This window comes from Myxocyprinus asiaticus, chromosome 10 (assembly GCF_019703515.2).
Source record: "Myxocyprinus asiaticus isolate MX2 ecotype Aquarium Trade chromosome 10, UBuf_Myxa_2, whole genome shotgun sequence".
NCBI classification, from domain to species: Eukaryota; Metazoa; Chordata; class Actinopteri; order Cypriniformes; family Catostomidae; genus Myxocyprinus; species Myxocyprinus asiaticus.
The window spans coordinates 45,890,679-45,911,478 of record NC_059353.1 but is presented as its reverse complement, the minus strand read 5'-3'; the positions used below and the strand labels follow the sequence as shown (position 1 = coordinate 45,911,478).

The 20,800-nt window shown below is 37.3% G+C and overlaps 1 protein-coding gene across 8 annotated transcripts in view; it reads left to right on the top strand.

The window, feature by feature from the left end:
- The window catches only part of LOC127447620 (tensin-1-like), a 363,293-nt gene extending 357,486 nt beyond the window's left edge, over positions 1 to 5,807 (top strand). For all 8 annotated transcript variants that reach the window (XM_051709554.1, XM_051709553.1, XM_051709551.1 and 5 more), the window contains 3 exons: positions 273 to 341; positions 513 to 542; positions 2,321 to 5,807. In XM_051709554.1, the coding sequence (XP_051565514.1) occupies positions 273 to 341; positions 513 to 542; positions 2,321 to 2,462 (241 nt within the window). In that variant the 3' untranslated portion in view covers positions 2,463 to 5,807. The remainder of the gene's footprint in view (positions 1 to 272; positions 342 to 512; positions 543 to 2,320) is intronic.
- The last annotated feature ends 14,993 nt before the right edge of the window (positions 5,808 to 20,800 follow it).

Genomic DNA, 20,800 nt, shown 5'->3' with positions numbered 1-20,800 from the left:
CTATACTTTGTGATCAGTTGAATGCCACTTTGCAATTAAAGTACCAATTTCCTTCCAAAACAGCAAAATCTGTACATTATTCCAAACATTTGGCTGCCAGTGTGTGTGTGTGTGTGTGTGTGTATATATATATATATATCCCCCTTTTAAGCCATTTCAGAGCAAATACATACATACTGATATATAAAATTTAGCCAATGCAGTGAAAAATATTGATATATATTTTTTGTAGATCATTTATTAAAAAGACATACTTGTCATTTCCTCTACAGGGTTTTCTTCAGACGTCATTATCCAATCAACACGGTCACGTTCTGTGACATTGACCCGCAGGAAAGGAAGTAAGCAAATCCCCCCAAACTTCAGTTGACCTTTCATAACTTCTATATATTGATCTGTGGACCTAGTCACAGGACAGCCCTATCAGAACATAGATTAGAAACTGTTAGAGAGCAGAGCTTTTTGATGCTGAAGTTTCACAAAGTTTAACATCAGTTTCAATGCCTTTCTAGGTGGGGCAAACCAGAGGGTGGGACTGCGAAGTAAGTACCTGCTTTTGATAATGAAGAACTTGATGATGTGTTAGTTGGCAGGAAAAAAGTGGGCCCCATTTCCAGCGCCCCTAGTTGTATTGTTAGCACTGCTGCCTTTGCTTTCTAAGCTAACAGCACAGAACCTTACGCTTGTCTGCCAACCCTGACACGTGTGTCATGATTTACTCTCTAAAGCCACAGTGCATACACAAAGAATAAATGATGCACAGAGCTCGAAACCCTCAAAAGTTTAATGAAAGTTGCGAAAGTGTCTGATCTTCCCCATAAAATTGGACACTTGGTTTTTAATTATTGTCTTAAAGGGGTCATATTAAGAGGATTATAAAAGTGCTCTGGTGTTGATGCAACAGACAGCTATGTTACAGAAGAAAAATAGATCATTGGACTGGGTTTAGGATAAAAGCACATGATTTTAGGGGCATTCATGGCAAACATTACTCTGCTGTAATGGTTTAGGAGATGAGAAGAGAGACTCAAATGCAATTTCATCACAGAACGAACAATGGTGCCAGGGTTATATACTCAAAAAAATGTAAATGGATGTGGAGGGCAGGTTAGTGCATTTAGCGACACTATAGTAAATAAAATCCTTATGTTCTCTGATGTCACTATGAGTGTCAGAGCTCTTATAGAACACCATATGGCCAACTACAGCTACAAGAAAGTCACTTTGAGATCTTTTGTGACGCTGCATATGTTTTCATGATGAAAGAATCTCACAAAAACATATTCAGGTCACATTTCACCCCAAAATCAAAATGTAATTATATATGTCACAAAGAAAATGAAACCTTTTTAGGGCCATTAAAGGGATAGTTCACCCAAAAATGAACATTCTCTCATCATTTACCCACTTTCATGCCATCCCAGATTTGTATGACTTTCTTTCTTCTGCTGAACAGAAATTAAGTTTTTTAGAAGAATATCTCGGCTCTGTAGTTCCATACAATGCAAGTCAACAGGGTCCGAAACTTTGAATCTCCAAAAAGCACATAAAGGCAGCATAAAAGTAATTCTTACGACTCCAGTGGTTCAATCCATGTCTTCAGAAGCGATATGATAGGTGTGGGTGAGAAACAGATCAAAGTACATTTTTACTATAAATCTCGACTTTCAAACAGCCCTCCCAAGCGCTCTTCTCTCCTAAGAGTAGTCCTTTTTTTTTATTTATTTTTTTTTATTCTTTGTGCATATTGCCACCTACTGGGCAGGGAGTAGAATTTATAGTAAAAAAGGACATAAATATTAACTGTTTCTCACCTACACCTATCATAATTCTTCTGAAGACATGGATTAAACCACTGGCGTTGTATGGATTACTTTTATATATACACAAACATCAAGGTTTCATGAAATGTATCCTAATATTTAAATGTAATTTAACGCCTACAATTGTTGATATGCAGGACAACCAGCATATTAAAGGGAGAGTTTACCCAAAAATAAAAACTCTGTCATATTTTTTCACCCTCATGTTGTACCAAAACCATAAAAAAAATTATTTCATAGAACACAAAAGGAGATGTTAGGAGGAATGACAGCCTCAGTCGTCATTCACTTTCATTGTACAGAAAAACAAAACAAAATGCAATTAATGTGAGTGATGACCGAGGCTTTCAGTCCCCATCATTCTGCCTTCTTTCTTGTTCTGAATGAATGAAAGTCATATGGGCTTGAAACAACATGAGGGTGATTAAGCGATGACTGAATCTTCATTTTTAGATGAACTATCCCTAAAAGTTTGTTCTTTTGCCTCTCTTGCAAAGGTTCTTTGGCTTTGTGGCCAGAAAGCAAGGCAGCACGACAGACAACGTCAGTCACCTCTTCGCTGAGATGGATCCCGATCAACCCGCCACAGCCATCGTTAACTTTGTCTCTAAAGTCATGATCAACTCTCAAAAGCGGTGAACTCTTCACGCGCACAACGCTGCTTTCCGGAGGACTTTCTTTCTGTTCTGTTTGAATTTTTCTGTTTTCATTTATTCCGATTGTGTGTTTGGGTGAGCGTTTGTGTGTACGTGCAAGTGTGAATGTGCCATGGAGGGTTATTCGAAAGAGGGACAGAGGACGTGCAGTGTGGGTGTAGAGGAGGGATATACGGAGGGGAGGTGGTCTTCATCTCACTTTGAGGGGATTGTAGAAATGATGTTAGTGATTTTGTTGTTCTTTTTTTTAAGAAAAAAGGAAAATAAAAAGTAAAAAAGAGGGTTATAGAGAAGGCGGGCGGAAATTAGACTTTGGGGCTGATGAACCAAAAATGAGAGAGCAGTCAGTCGTTATTCAAGGGATTGCTTTGGCCAAACTGTACATACAAACTATTACTTACCTCTTTTCCTTCTGTAAATGGCTTTGATTTTCTCATGCTGGTAGTACAAAAATGTTCCTGTGCTCTCTGGATAAATTTAGAGCAGTTGGGGGATTTTAAAGGTCCCTCACATATAACAGATCTGATTTAAAGAAGCAAAAACTGAGGACAGGTAAAACTACGAGAGCAGCGGTCCTTTGGTCATTCTAAGCTTTTAGTTCTTGGTATCCACCAGCTAGTTTCCTGTCTCAATATGGCCTTGTACTGAGGTAAATATCCATTAATCACTGCTATGCTCTCCTCTCATCGGGTCAGAGTGTGTATCGTTGTGTATCTGGCAAAAAAAAAAAAAAAAAAAGGTGTGAATCTATCACTGTATATCTATGCCTCGCTTACAACACACTCACACTATCATTCTAGCCCAAAGTAAGCTAAGTATATATAAAACTTCAAAAAGTGATTTTACAGAATATTTATTGTATTATTGTTTTGCTACATTTTTTTTTTTTTTTTTTTGCTCTCATGTTAACTCATTTACTCATAGATATATTGTAAAGTCTACATAAAAATTAGCCTTTGAAGAGAAATACTCTTTATTTTGGCTAATATTTCAAAATCACGGGATTTTGAGAAGCATTCTATTATATATGGTGTAAAGTGTATGTATTTTGGAAAGCTTGTCATTATCGTATATTTTCTCACGTTCTTTAACTTTAGATTGAAAGTAGAATTCACTGTCGCTTTGAACGACTGTTTATATCATACTTAAAGAGTGCATCTTAAAGTTTTTTCGAATGAAGTGAGTTGGCTGACATGAGGCTTTGTGTAAAGAAAAGTAAGGAAACATGTCTTTATTTTTGTATTAATATTATTATTTAGCATCCTTACCCCCCCCCCCCCAGTATTCAGTCCTTGAGGAAACCCGCCCGCATTTTTGGTGCACATTCCCTTGCAGCGGATCTCTCAGAGTTCAGTATTTTGTTTTATACTACCATCGTGAGGCACTGTCAGGTATTGCAAGCCATATTGTCATCTATGAATCCTCTTTAATTCCCTTTGTAATCATAATCAAATCTCAACTGAGTCCTTGAGAAATTTAGGTGAAAATATACTGCAGTGTTTTAACTGTGATTTGACAAGAAAGTGCCCAGCGATTATTTTGTTTGATGAACAGAATGTCCGTGCCACCCTGAAAATGTTTGATACCCACATTTAACCCATGATGCCCATGTCTTTAGGCATAAAAAAAACAAAAAACAAGTCTTGCTTGTAAATACTTCTTTTTTTTTTTTGCCAAAGATTTTATTTCACTTGTGTATGCCTTTGATTGATCACTGTCAGGTCAGTATTCAAACGACGGCTTGTTGTTTTTGGCATGGGGGTCTGTTTTGATCCAATGCAGAAACTACAGATATATGACGTATTTAGACTGTGTTTGGTTGCCACGATACCATTTGTTTAGCCTTGAGAACTACTCCTAAAGAATGCAAAGCACTTAATGATCAGGAGCAGAAAAAATAACAGAACATTACATAAATATGACTGTATGATTAGGCCCAGATGGAATCTATGGACTTTTTATTTTTTCACATTTTATGCACCAATTTTGATAGAAAATCTATTTAATGGAATTTAATGAAAAACATATATGTAAAATTTGATCAATGTAGGGTTCCCATCAAATTTGTGATCGTCAGGCCTGGAAATGTCAATAAATCTTTAAAAATTATGGAAATGTGTTTAAAATTTAGGCTCAACTCTAAAATATTTAATTAGCTATGTTTTTTAAAAATCCATATCCAGTCATCATGAACGACTCAAAGTCATGGAAATTTGGAACCTTGTATATGGAACTGATAGTACTACACTCTTATTGGTAGCTGAAAGCATTATCAAATTTGCTAAAACATTCAAAAAATTAAAATGCAAGGGGTGAGGACTTTTATTATTTTATGGCTACATCCACACTAATCCAGTTTTTTTTTTTTTGTAAGCTCAGTTTTCTAAATTATGCATTGATGGAGAGTGTTTTCAGTGAAGAAAAATGCTTTTCCAGTGTGGATGAGAAACATAAATGGAGCTAAATCAATGTGTTTTCAAACTAAGACCTATTAGTGTGGACAAGGCCTATGAACGACAGTTGATAGAGATCTGCGGAACTTTCAGTAGAATTCTGCAGGTACAGATTCCGTGCGGGCCCCAGTATGAGTGATTATGCACACACACACACAAATAACTTGCTTTGCTTGCCTTTCTGGGCATTTCATTTGGTGCATAGGCTTAGAATAACAGATCACATACAAGTTGTTTTCCACATTTGTGCCACAATGTCAGAGAGAAAGTTCTTTCACCAAAATCAGCTCCCCACTTCACCATGTATTAGTCAGCAGTGTTGTATGTATGATTATATTTTTATGTTCATGTGTTAACAGACTTACAATGTGTGGATGAGCTACTATTACTGTACAGAACCACGTCTTTATATTTGCTTCATGTGTTGCAGCCTCATTGTATTATTTTGTGTTGGCAAAAAATATACATTAAAGTGCGATCCAAATCAGTTACATAAAAAAAAGTACACCATTGCTAGAAAAAGAGCCCTTGTTTGTGCATTTTTTGGATACTTCACCTGTAGTTAATCACATCATATACGAAACACAGCGTTGACTGCTCACATGCATGAATTGCAGTGTTACAGTGCATTAACAGCCCTGAATGAAAGGCATTCACTGATGTAACTGTCACATTACCAGTCATGTCTAAGACCAAGCCTATTTTTCCATAGTGCCTAGTCACATACAGAGGAAAATAAGAAACAGAAATTCATACACATAAAAACATTAAAAGTATAGTTCATCCAAAAAAAAAAAAAAAAATCTGAAAATTCTTTCATCATGTACTCACCCTAATGTTGTTCCAAACCTGAATAAAGGAGAATTTTAGCAGAATGTTCTCACTGCTCTGTTCCACACAATGAAAGAGGTTGGAGACCAGAGAATGTCAAGCTCCAAAGAGCGCCATAAAGCATCCTAAAAGTAAATGATTCTCAACTGGGGGTACGCAAGCAGATTCCAGGGGGTCCGTGAAAAGAAATACATTTTGCTATGTTGAACCTAACAAAATGTATGGCTTAAAAATATTGATTTTCCAATTAGTTACAATCTTCATTTGATCAGTCCCGATATCAAAGTTTTACTCTATGAAATGTTTGGCACCGAGATCCTTTTACTGCATGTTGAGAGTAAAAGTTTGGTTTGACTCGTACCGTGTAATGTCTGTATGTCCAAAGATGAGATCCACTCAACCCATTTGTCCATGAATAATGTCTCTTTTAATACCCTTTCTGTTCTTTACTGTTTGTTGTCAAAAACAACAAAAAATAAACATTAACTGCCAGTGGTCTTAACCTTGTGCGACCCTGCGTACACATGCGTGTGCATTGTATTTTGCTTCACTATAAGCAATGCATAATTTAAATTTATTTAAACTGACTGAATACTGTTCACAACACTTTAGACTTTCATTTAAGGGTTTATTGTGACACAACAACATGACGCTGATTTCCGTGAAGCGCTTCTACGGGTGCAGAGCCAACAAACGTGCCTCTGGTAAGAAACTTCTTTGAGTTTTGTCATTGAAACCTGTTTGGGTGTAAAGAGTAGCATCTCCAGTTTTATTTGGTATGCTGCTTTAGAAAATTAATTAATTTTTCGCACGTCAGTGTGTTGATAAACATGATGTCCGCAAACGTGAATTCTGAGGCTTTATTCCCTTCAAAAGCTGAAAAAACATGTTAAGTATTTTGAATAACTTCCAAAATGAACACATCTCTGGGTCATTTTGCTTCATTTTAATATAAATGTTGTTATTTTATTTTGTTATCACTGTACAATATGGTTCTATTCATTAACATTAGCTTGGTATTATTTAAAATTTCACAACTTACTGTAGTCCCGCTGTCCACATATGTGGACATACATTTTTAATTAATTAATTAATTTATTTATTTTTGATTGTTTATTAGGTGCTACTAGTTACAAATCAAAAACGTCATGCTCAGGTCTCAGGAGGTTAAAAAGACAGTACCGTTTTAGCTCTTGTTCTACATATCAATTTCAGTTCTTTAAATAGTGCACATTATGCATGTAAACAATAAAATGGTAATATATGCAATTTCAAGACATATTTATTGATGGATTATAATATATATATATATATATATATATATATATATATATATATATATATATATATATATATATATATATATTGATTTTTATAAAGCTAGAATGTAACCAAATTCATGAAAAACTAATGATAAAATCAAATCTTTACAATGAATATTTCATAATGCACCAAGTTAGAATGTCTCTTGTATAACTAACAGCATTCGCTGAGAGTGGATTTCTTTCATATGGAAGCAAAATGGACATTATAACTGAAATATACCCAAATGAATCAGAATTTGAAATGGAAACGAATCAGGAAATCTTTATCAATACCCAGCCCTAATAGGTATTGATGAAGGGATGTCAATAGATCAGACCAATATTGATTAATTAATATTAATGATAAAGTTAAATTATATTTAGTCTTTGGTACAATCTTTGGCTTTGTGTCAATGAAGGGGAACTTCAGCCTTACTGATAGTGCTGTCGTGGTATGGCAAGAAAAGTTTGGGAAACACTGGTCTATATCATTTGTGCACTGTATTTTAAGTCTGAAGTGAACAGACTGAATTTCAAGTTGTTATTCACTCAAAACATTGACAGCTGTGGGCACCATTCCCTTTCATTGTATATAAAAAAAAGAGCAGATTGGACATTCTGCTATAAATAACTTCTGTGTGTTCCACTGAAGAAGAAATCTTAACAGTTTGGAACAACATGAACAATCCATTTAAGACATGGAGTCAACCCAAATGCAGCAGATTTGCCATTTGTTATTTTCAAATCCCTCTTGCTTTCCATAGCCAATAAACCTTTTAAATGTGTAAATTTAAGAATTAGGTTTTGGAATGCATGAAATACAGTTACAAAATTGATTTGATCTGCTATTATCCCTTGAACACAAATCAAGGGTAGGAAGCATGGGAATTTGGACACTAATCTGTCCAGACATACAATGGGTTCCAATAGTCTCCTGACCATATTGGGGAGAAAAAACAATAGACAACCCCAATTCCGAAAAAGTTGGGACAGTATGAAAAATGCTAATAAAAACAAAAAGGAGTGATTTGTAAATTATATTCATCCCTTTGCTATATTGAAAGCACCACAACCACACATAATATGATGTTTTACCTTGTGAATTGTATTGTTTTTTGAAAATGTACAGTAATTTCAAATCAGATGATTGCAACATGCTCCAAAAAAATGGAGACGGGCAATTTAAGACTAATAACAATTTGACGAGTTGAAATAACAAGGCGATGTGAAACAGGAGATAACAGGTGAGGCAACTGTGTCATAGTACTGTATATTGTAGAAGGAGCCTCCAAAAACAGCCAAGTCCTTCAAGAGCAAGGATCGTTCAAGACTTGTCAATTTGCCAACAGATGCTTTAGCAAATAATCCAGCACTTTGAGAACAATGTTCCCCAAAGACTAATTGGAAGGATTTTGGGCATTTCACCCCCTACAGTGCACAATATAGTTAAAAGATTCAAGGAATCTGATCAAATCTCGGTGTGTAAAGGGCAAGACGAAAAACCATTTCTGAATGCGCATGATCTCTGATCCCTCAGACGTCACTGTATTAAAAAACATCATTGATCTGTAATGGATATCATGAAGATGGGCTTGGGATTACTTTAGTGAACCTTTGTTAGTCAACACCACTCGCCGCTGCATCCACAGATGCAAGTTAAGACTTTACTATGCAAAGCAGAAGCCATACATCAACACTGTCCAGAAGTGCTGCCGACTTCTTTGGGCTCGGTCTCATCTTAGATGAAAAGAAGAACATTGGAACTGTGTTTTTTGGTCTGAAGAGTCCACATTTCAAATAGTTTTTGAAAAACACAGCCATCGTGTTCTCTGAGACAAAGAGGAAAAGGACCATCCAAGCTGTTATCAGTGTCAGGTCCAAAAGCCAGTGTCTGTATGGGCCAAGGGTGTGTCAGTGCCCATGGCATGGGTAACTCGCACATCTGTGAGAGCACCATGAATGCAGACAGATATGTACAAACTTTGGAGCAACATATATTGCCATCCAACACCGTCTTTTCCTGGGATGTCCCTGCATTTTACAGTAGGACAACTTCAAACCACATACTGCCCAGATTACAAGTGCATGGCTGTGTAAGCAGAGAAGGTGGGTGCTAGATTGGCCTGCCTGCAGTCCTGACCTGTTTCCAATTGAGAATGTGTGGCGCATTATTAAGCACACCATCCAGAAACGAAGACCCCATACAATTGTGCAGCTAAAGACCTACATAATGGATGAATGGGGGAAAATTCCACTTTCTAAACTTAACAAACTTGTGTCTTCAGTGCCCAAATGCTTAATAAGTATTATTAGAAGAAATGGTGATGTTTCACAGTGGTAAACACTCGACTGTCCCAACTTTTTTTGGAGCGTGTTGCAATCGTCTGGTTTGAAATTACTGTACATTTTCAAAATAAATAAATAAATAAATTCACAAGGTAAAACATCATATTATGTGTGATTGTGGTGCTTTCAATATAGCAAAGGGTGAATATAATTTACAAATCACTCCTTTTTGTTTTTATTAGCAGTTTTCATACTGTCCCAACTTTTTCGGAATTGGGGTTGTATATAGTATATATTTCCCTCAAAGTTTTAGGATTTTAATAAGATTAAAATAAAGAATAATAATCAGGTTTTGCACCAACCTGTGGAATTAAAGCAAAAGGACAACATACCAAATACTAAGAAATTCTGAAAATATAATGTATGAAAATATTGCATGTAATGAGAAAAATTAATAATATATGCATTTACACTAGTGGCCTTCTGAGGAAAAAACAAAACAAAAGCTTAAACCAGCCTTGGCTAGTTTCAAGAGTTTTTTATTTTTATTTTTTATTTATTTATTTTATTTTATTTTATTTATTTTTTTCAGCAGCATAGTATCAGACTATGACCTCGCTTTTAATGCTATGAACATCTCAGAAGCATAATGCATGTTTAGAACAACCTCCAGAATGGATGTTTTCTGATGCAGTAGAAGAGATCGGCCTGTTGGATTTGACCATGCCTGTGTATTTGTCACTAATTACGACTCTCCACAAGCAAGGGGAAGATGATGATGATGTCATCTGGGAGTTATGTAGCACATCAGTAGGCAAAAAGTAATTCTCAATAACTGTGCTCCAAGTTGGGTGCCTCCTACTTGTTCACATACTTAAAAGGTTACAGACAACTTTGGCCCAGTGTATCGGGAGTGTCACTTGAATCCCCAATAGATTACGGCGCACAACAATAGCTCTTATATAGCATTACTCAGAGTTTCCACCGATCGGTTAGACAAAGCTCTTCGAGGTGATCTAAGACTATGTCTGTTACTGGTTAGTAGGCCTATCATCTTGTACTGCCTATACACACTCAGGTTCTCAATGAGGCATTCAGAACTCAATGTACTTAATTCATGCACTAGTTTAAAGGAAGAGTTCACCCAAAAATCTTGGTAGGTCTTGAATGGTTTTCTTTGGTAAAATAAGAGCAGTACTAGGAGACTGAATAATGCTAGAATAAACCGTTGTGCTGCATTTACACCAGTTGACCACTGGGGATCAGTGTTGACCCATCTTAAAAGAAGCTCTGCAACTGTTTCTGGGATCAAAGGGGGGAGATGCAAGCCATAGTGGGTTTATCTGTCTTTTACAGTGTAACACTGTATTACTGATGCTGGTGATGAGGTAGATAAGGCCCTCTTAAGAATTTCAGCCGCTTTCTGTCAATGCAAGTCTCGCTTTGTCGAACGCACTCATTCATGTGTGACTCAAATAGCTGTTCGCCTCCACCCGCCCTTTTAGTCCAACAGATTATACACACCAGGAAAACATCTCTGTTTGACGTTAGGGCCAATGGAAAAGTACAACACAACAACGTATCAAGCACGTGCATGTGTGGGCTGGCAGCTCACAGCATTTGTCCTACAAACATCATTGTGATTTCAGACATGGACTCCCAACAGGGGGTCTAAATGACAAGATGGAGCGAATTAGACTGTCCATTTGGGACCAAGGCGGGATATCCCTGTCTAATCCAAGATAGCTTTGTGCACTAGGCAGGAAAATCTGAAAATCAATATTTCGTCTGGGATGCTGAGCAAAGTAATCTCGCTGATGAACAGGTGTCCCATCGCCTGGCAAAGCCTCTTGTCCCCACATCGCACATCAAGTGGTGAATGCTTTGAGAGGGAGACGCCCTTTCATAGCGTGGATTTCTTAAAGGAGCTGACCTGAAATTAAAGTGATTTCAGAAGGCCTAGGTCAATTTTCACTTGCTTTGGATTTGCTGGTAAGCTCTGAAGGGTGAGTTTATTGTATACCGTTTCAATGTCCGTGCGATTATTTCTTGTCATCGCTAAAATTGATAAGGCCCAGGAAAACCTTTTATGGATGGGTTCCCTCTCCCCTTAAGCTCAATGACTAGGCTATACTATATAGCAAGGATTTTCAAAATGTAATGCTACAAAAAATTGTAAAGACTCACAAATATAACGATCCCATTGCAAGGTGACCCCATTTCCCAAAATATAAAAATGTCTGTGTGGAAAAATAGTATGCATGGTATTAAAAAAGAATAGATGTAATTTCCAAAAAACAAAATAGTAAGTGCACTATTATTATTTTTGTTTTAAGTGGGTGTGTCCCATTGGGTGTCAGTTTCATTGCAAGCCAATCAGATTAATTTAGAACCACCTTTATGCAAACTTTCCCTAGTGAACACATAAGAAATTATAGATTTAATACAGATAGTTCTCTAAAAATTTATTCTGTCATCATTTACTCACCATCATGTTGTTCCAAACTCATATGACTGTCTTTCTTCCGTGTAACACAAAAAAAGATGTTAAGAAAAATGTTAGTCTCAGTCACCATTCACTCAGTCACCACTTGCATTGGATCTTTTTTCCAAACAATGGAAGTGAATGGTGACAGAGGCTTACATTGTCTCCTTCTGTGTTCCACACAAGAAAGAAAGTCATACAGGTTTTGGAACAACGTGAGGGTGAGTAAATGATGACAAAATTTTGAACTATTCCATTAACAGCTCTAAATTACAATTTATTCTACTTTTTTTTTTTCTCTCTCTCAAATTGGTTGCCCCCCAATGTAAGCCCTATGTTGAGGTAAAAAATAAATAAAAAAAATGGCATGGGCCATCCCACACAATCTCCCAGTTTTTCCATCCTAATTTATAGAGCCTATTTACTCCATTTAGGCAGCACAGTCCAGAGCTTTCCTACTAAAAATACATGCTGCAGGATGTTATTGCAAGTTTCACATGCGTGTCTGGCCAGCATTTCTAAGTTTTTAGGATGTTTCCTCTCTCTGTCTTTTCCCTCCATAAATTATAGAGGTAGAATTCCTCAGTAACACATCATTGTAATAATGTTTCATCTTTGACAACATGTCCAGAAATTATATGAGTTTCCTTGTAAGACACTACACAGAATGTGTTTATTATAGAATGGTGTGATATGGAAGAGTCTTGGGATGCTCTATTGGCTCTTACTCTATTATCAAATAGTGTCAGCCTTCGAGAGCATATGCTGCATCTTTGCATATCTCCATTGTGATTTATTGTAGATGAGTACCAGTGTTTGGGTGAGTCTTCTTTTACAACAGTCAAACTACTTTTAAGTAGTAGTTAGCTACACTACAAACTACTAAAAAAAAAGTATCTAACTACACACACTGAGCACTTTATTAGGTACGCCTGTACACCTACATGCGATTATCTAATCAGCCAACCGTGTGGCAGCAGTGCAATGCATAAAATCATGCAGATACCGGTCAGGAGCTTCAGTTGATGTTCACATCAACCATCAGAATGGAGAAAAAATGTGATCTCAGTGTTTTCAAAAGTGGCATGATTGTTGGTGCCAGACGGGCTGGTTTGAGTATTTCTGTAACTGCTGATCTCCTGGGATTTTCACGCACAACAGTCTCTAGAGTTTACTCAGAATGGTGCCAAAAACAAAAAACATCCAGTGAGTGGCAGTTCTGTGGACGGAAACACCTTGTTGATGAGAGAGGTCAACAGAGAATGGCCGGACTGGTTCGAGTTGACAGAAAGGTTACTGTAACTCAGATAACCACTCTGTACAATTGTAGTGAACAGAATAGCATCTCAGAATGCACAACATGTCGAACCTTGAGGCAGATGGGCTACAACAGCAGAAGACCACGTCAGGCACTTTATAAGGACCATAGTGTTCCTAATAAAGTTTTCAGTGAGTGTATGTTGAATCTACTTGATGGGGCAACATGTTTAAATATATATAATCCAGCTATATAATTTATAACCACAGCAATATTTTAAAAAAAATGTGTATGAGTGAAAAATATCAGTAAGGGTGACAGCATTAGGTGAACATATACTGTACATTTATATATATATATATATACATTTAAAAATAACTAGAATACACCCCAATTAATACAACTCATCCACTCAGAAACATAATAATGTACTTTTAAATGAAGACTGTGCAAGTCTTTTTAATCAGTCCTTTACTGTCCAAATGATTCTCTACAATAAATTGGACTTTCCAATACTACATATGAAAGAGAGGAAATTCTAAGGAGCTGTTCACACTAAACACGTTTTTGTATCTGTCTGCTCTTTTTAAGTGTTTTTTGATATAAACATGGGTGACTATACGGACGACTTGACCGTTGTCAAGTTACAACAACTTCAGCTTTTAAAAACACATCTCAAGACACGTGTGTTCTGCTCCATTCATTGCGCTGCATCTACCTTTTTTAGCGCAAGAATGGTTCGGTCTGAATGCCCCCCTAAAAAAAAGCATATTTGACAGTTGCAAATGCAAAACAACGTGGGAAAAAACAGCCACGTAATGTTTTTTTACACTAAACTGCTACTTGTTGGAAAATGTAGTTTGTTACTGGAAGCTATGAAAAATATAACTGTTTTTAAAAAATGGAATTATCATTGGTATTTTTAGCTACTTACTCCCGGGGTCAGAAATTAATTAGGGCTTGGGACAAAAATAGCACCAAAGTAACAAAAATTGTAAAATTGAATTCCTCTGCTTTTTGTCTTTAAATTAATTTTGAATTTCTTGATTTTGTGAATGAATATTTGATTTTATGTTATTCAGTTCTAGGTTTATAGTTGAAAAATAGAGAGAATGTATTTAAAATAAAGTGTGACCTTTTTGCCCTCATGATGTTGGAAATCCACTTCATCTGCAGCTTGACCTGTACAGCAGCCCTGTAACTATCCCTGGTGCCCTTATTAACTTGGTACAGCAAGTTCTCTTTAGGCCCCTCATCTGAGTAGAGCTTAACCTCACCCACCCTCGTTTTCTTTAGCTGTCAGGTCAAGTACGCACCCATATAAATAGCCAGCAAAGTAGGGGTCAGAGGTCAGGGCTGAGCCATGCCCCGAGGGGAGGGAACTGAATGTGGAACCCCAGGAGGGATCAGGTGTCTCCTCTTTACAGCGAGGGGGCGGGATATCACCTGAATGATTGGCGGGGGAGGGGGTGGTGGGAGCCATTAAGATGGAGAAAACACACCAACCCCCTCCTTAGAGAAATCACTAGGACGGGGCCACCATCCGGCTCCTTTTACCCACACAGGTCAGGTCCTTTTTCCGTTTCAGTTTACAGGCTCCTTAGCTGGGGCTCTTAACGAAGATTGCAGTCGGCCCCCGAGAGCCTTGGCGCATTCACAGAACACTTACCCTAATCTTGCAGGTGTTATCGCTTTCTCTGCATCTGTATTGTGCAGGAGCGAGGCTCACATGCTTTATCGTACAAGAGGGGGACTGTTGTGGGCCTCCTGCACCAGGGTTATTATTATTTTTATTTTTTTTCATTTGTCCTTACAATTTAGTTTAGTTTTAGTTTGTTTTCACTCTAGTGTTATCAGTGTTATTTAGTTTAAGTTTATTTTTATACAGTATGTTACTGCTGTCAGTTGATTTCAAATTTTAATCGTAATTAATCACATGATTTTTCTTAGTTAATCGCGATTAATCACAGATTTTGAAAGTGCTGAAATTTGTCTTTCTATATATATTTTTTTCCTGTCAAAACGTATTTTTTTATTTCTTAGAAAAGAAAACAATATGTAACAATAATGTTTTTATATATATATATATATATATATATATATATATATATATATATATATATATATATCCAAACAAAGCATTCCACAGTTTAAAAAGAAATGCACTAAAATAGCACCAATTCAAGAAACATTAAATGTTTAGTTTTTGTATTTTTACACTCTCAGAAAAAAAAAAAAAAGGTACAAGGTCATCACCGGGGTAGTACCCTTGTTTTGGGTACATATTTGCACCTTTAAGGAGACAAAAAGGTACCTACATGGTACATTTAATCATACTGTATAAATGTACACAATAGGTCCTTAGGGTAAAATTACTGGATGTATCCAAAACCAGTTATACATTTTAACTAGAGGTACAAAAAAGGACCCCAGCAACAGCCCTTGTACTTTAAAAATAAAAATAACATTTCTCAGAACATTTTTGTCATTGTAATTTTTGTTTTACATTTTGTTAACAGCAATAACACTGTGGCTTTTAACAGCCGATCGCCTCATCAGCAGAGCTCTCTGCCTGCAGCGACAGATGGCAGTGGGGTCGTCATGGGTCAGGGTGGGTCACGGCTGTTTGGGGTTGTTGTGATAGGGCCACTGCTTTGCAAAAGGCAGGTGGAGGGCTGCATATGGACCACTGATCCCCTCCACATCAAATCTCTCCTTTCACAGGAAGGGCCCTACATTTGTACCAAGGCATCAGCCATCACTTGCATATCTGTTCTCTGATTCAAAACCAAGTGAGATGCCTACCTAGACTGCATTTTAAGGCATCATAAGCATTTATCTGATGTTAAGGATATACCAAAGGTAAGCAGCATGATTATGCTGCCTTCTTAAGTACATTGTTTTAATTTGTCCATATTTCAAGGAAGCATTGCATGTATAATAGAAGTATATATACAGTATATATATATATATATATATACACACACACATGTATATATACTTCTGTTATAAATGCAATGCTTCCTATTTCTGTAACTGCTGATATCCTGGGATTTTCACGCACAACAGTCTCTAGAGTGTAAAGAGAATTGTGCAAAAAACAAAAAACATCCAGTGAGCGGCAGTTCTGTGGACGAAATCACCTTGCTGATGAGAGAGGTCAACGGAGAATGGCCAGACTGGTTTGAGCTGACAGAAAGGCTACGGTAACTCAGATATCCCCTCTGTACAATTGTAGTGAGCAGAACAGCATCTCAGAATGCACAACATGTCGAGCCTTGAGGCAGATGGGCTACAACAGCAGGAGACCACGTCAGGTTCCTCTTCTGTCAAGAACAGAAAACTGAGGCTGCAGTGGGCCTACCATTTGTGTACCTCAGCAGAAATCCACATTTGTCAGACCAGGTGATGTTTTTCTAATCGTCTACTGTTCAGTTTTGGTGAGCCTGTGCCCACTGTAGCCTCAGTTTCCTGTTCTAAGCTGACAGTAATGGTACCCGGAGGGGTCTTCTGCTGCTGTAGCCCATCCGCCTTTTCTGCCTAGCACTGTTGTAACACATGTTTATTTGGGTTACTGTCACCTTCCTGTCAGCTTGGACCAGTCTGACCATTCTCCTCTGACCTTTGTCATTAACAAGCCATTTTCACCCACAGAACTGCTGCTCGCTGGATGTTTTTTGTTTTTCGCACAATTCTCTTTACATTCTAGAGACTGTTGTGCATGAAAATCCCAGGAGATCAGCAGATACAGAAATACTCAAACCAGCCTGTCTGGTACTAACAACCATGCAACAGTCCAAATCACTGAGGTCAAATTTTTTCCCCATTCTGATGGTTGATGTGAACATTAACTGAAGCTCCTGACCCATATCTGCATGATTTTATATATTACACTGCTACACGATTGGCTGATTAGATAATCGCATGAATAATTAGATGTACAGGTGTACCTTATAAAGTGGCTGGTGAGTGTATATATATAATATGAATACTACATTATATTCTATATTACATAATTATACAATATTTATATTATAATATATAAATATGATATATATATATATATTTTTATATTTTCACTTAATGGGGTCATGAAAAGCTCTTTTTTTACAGTTTTATTATCTTCCCTGAGGTCCACTCATAATGTTAGTAAAGTTTTTTGCATTAAAACAGTCATAATTTTGTAATATATGATCATTTTCCACCCTGTCCCTAGCCCTCTGTCTGAAACGCTCGGTTTTGGCATAAGCTCCTTAAAACTTAAAAGTAAACACCCACTGTTCTGATTGGCTAACATCATGCAGCCCCTCAAATTCAGCCATTTTTTTTTAACTCAATCTGAAGAGAATGAACAAGCTCCACAACATTATAAAACTACATTTCAGGGTTAATACATAACACACATCCAACACATTGCATCTGAATATATTACACTGTTACACTGCACGGATGCGAAAGTCACGTCGCGTCAAAAGCAATAGAACCTATTATAATCAATGATGCGGTCTACCATGGAAGCGTCCATTGCGGCGTGTCACGTTGCACCGACAGTAAACAGGTGTCCCGTTCCATTTTGAGCTGCATGTGCTGGCGCTACAACTGCCAACAACACAAACGGTTTGTGTCAACACGCCCAGTGTAGACAGCCTCAAGCCGTAGCGTCGCGTCACACCAATGGATGCGCCCTGTGTAAACAGTGTCAGCATCCTAAACTATCAAATAGCCATGACATTTGAAATATTCATGAATGAAATGTTTTACTTACATTTTTGAATGGGTCCAAGTGCTTTTAACCGCCCTTCCTTCAAAAACAGTTCCTTTGCCAAGCATGAATCGTTTTATGAATGTTCACAAGCAATCCACATTGATATGAGCCGAAAAAACGCATCCATGATGCATTTGTGCTCAAAACAGCAAGAGGCAGCAGCTGAATGACAGAGAGTGGATTCTCCTCTTCAGAGTTGTAACTTGACACAATGTCTTTTAAAAGCGGCCTGAGATACTTATGTATCAAGCGCTCAGAGATGTCTGTCCGTGCATGTTTAAATACAAAAATAATTTAAAATAGTCCAGATTGGTCCCCTTTGGTGTTAGGAATAGTTAAGCTACAGCATGCCTTGTTTGTCCTTATCTATGTTTACGAATAGACACATCAGTGGGCGGGGCCAAAGGTGCGATGATTTTAAGTAGGCGTTGATGTTTTTAAGCTGTAGAGCCAGTCATGAATTAATGTACCTCAAATGACGTAGGGTTATACTAAGTACAAGAGGATAAAGTTATAAAGTACTAAGTATAAAAGTAAACAAAATATATAAAATAAAGATTCCAAAATTCACAAAGATTTAAGGCTTTACAAAAATTCACACTTTTGGTTTGCTGCTTTCTTTACTATTGTCAGTGCATTAAAATAATTATCTATTTATATTCTGAAATGTGTGAAATTCAGTTTATGCAATGACTGAACAATCAAAGTCTTAAACAAGACAAGACTTAAACAAGACTTTTTTGGTGACACAATAGCATCTTAAAAAGCTTTTTAAAAGTCTCTTCCCAATGAATATTTTGAAATGATGATTTCCAAATACCACGACAGCATGCATGTTCGTTTTTTCAATAAGGGATAAAAGACCATCTCTATATTTATAATGAACAATTTATAGGGATATTTTTGCCCAGAGACAACATTTGGAGAAAGGGTTAGTCTGTCACAAGATTCTTGGCTTCTTTTTAATTTTGAATGTGGGCTCTGGGTTTGTATTCTCCACTCTCTGGGCCAACACAGTAAACATCCAGGACAAGTACAGTAAACAGAGCCATGTACTTATGAAATAGCATGAGCTTCAAGTCGGTCATTGCCAGGTGTTGGGTGTCCATTGGTAAATGGGTTGGATGGACATGGCATCATTAACACCCTATGATGGCTGGATGGATCAAGTGTCCATCTCTCAAGATATGAGATATGCTTAGAGCTGACCAACAGCGACGGCTTAGACTGAGCAAACACTTGGAATGCAACTGTAGTAAAATCCACTTGAAAGGCACCATGTCAGATGTATCTTTTGACTCAAACATATGTACTGCATGTTTAGAATGGGCAAGTATGTCTCAGTGTGTTGCATGAGCGGTTTACTTCCAGAATGCATTGCTCTAAAGTTGCAGAGAGTAATAATATCAGTACGGTGTGTCTTATGTGGGATTCTCTTCATGCCTGTCTTTAGCATGTTTTAAAGGCCATTCCTAGAGTGCATTGATGACTGGGGAATCGTTCCTAATGGACAGTGGAGGTAAACAGAAGGAGGACAGTCTGTACTATCAAGGCCCATGCAATATCTGGATAACCCCAACATCTCATCGCTCCAGAATCGAGGCCCTGGGGCACCAGCCTCTTTAAAGACCCCCATTTTTTATAATTATGATTTGTAATGTCTAAAGAATGAGAAATCATATTGCAAATATGAATTGTGAGCTATAAAGTCCCAAATAAAAGAAATGAAGTCGCAATTACGAGAATAAACACACCATGTGTGTAATACATTGCAAAAGAGACAACAATGCACAACTAGTATCATCAAAGCTGCTATAACATGCTCAGAAAGCACTATAAGTGCTGTGAAGTGGCCTAAAACTGATAACATTTCTAATTTCTTTGTTTATTTCACATTGTACCGAGAGTCACATGTACTTATTTATATGAGTTGATCTATATCTGCAGTTTCAGCAACTGCATTTTGCATTCCACATTTGCTTTTATGACACTATCGTTTAGGTTTAGGTTTAAGTTTTAGGGTTGGGAGGTCGGTTTTGTTGATTTAAAACTCGATAGACCATTAACCTTAAAAACCTCACCTGTTTTGGAGACATTTTTACTTGCTTTTAGCACCACACAGTTGACATTTCACATCAGAACTGCCAAGATACGTGTACCGAACCACTTAATGTAATTTTGCAAAACTGTCGCCACAGTCACATAATTTTCATGAGATCAGGCTGGATTTTGAGTCTTCTTAAAACAAGACAATTTCTTCCCATGCAGGATAAGAAAAATAAATCTAATTCAAAGGTAAAATAATTTTGTTTGTTTTTTGTACCCCACTGACAAATGTTTTTTTCTTGTTTTAAGTATGGACCTCACTAATTTTGTTAGATTTCTTTGAAAACAATTCATTTTTCTCCTCAAGATAATGTCTGTTGTGTAAGCTATTTTTTACTGGAAACAAGACAAAAATAAAAAGAGTTAGAAAGTGATTTTTGCAGTGCAGAACACAGACCTATTGGCCCGGTTCATAATCCACCCTTGGCGAGAATCTCCCCCAAACCCCATTCCCCTATTGCCATTTCAAATCTCTACAGTCTGTCCCAGCACCTCCATCCTCCTCTACAGTCCAGTAGAATGCCATTCATCCTGCCTGAACCTATCAGAACTTTCATCACAGCATTCTTTCCAATGTCTGCAATGCCTGGAATGGGACGGGCCAGTGATTCTTTTTCATGGGCGCAGACTCACTGCAGGGAACTCCCTGACATCAGAACCAGCCCGGGCCTCCTGAGATTGTGTGTGGTGGTAGAAGAGGCTACTACGCTCAAAGAAGACAATACGAAGACACTGGACTATGTATGTGCGTCATGTGGATGTGTCTTCAGCGTGGATTGCATGTTTTTTCAACTGTCAGCGTAGATTGCTTGTGAACCAGTCATAAAACTATT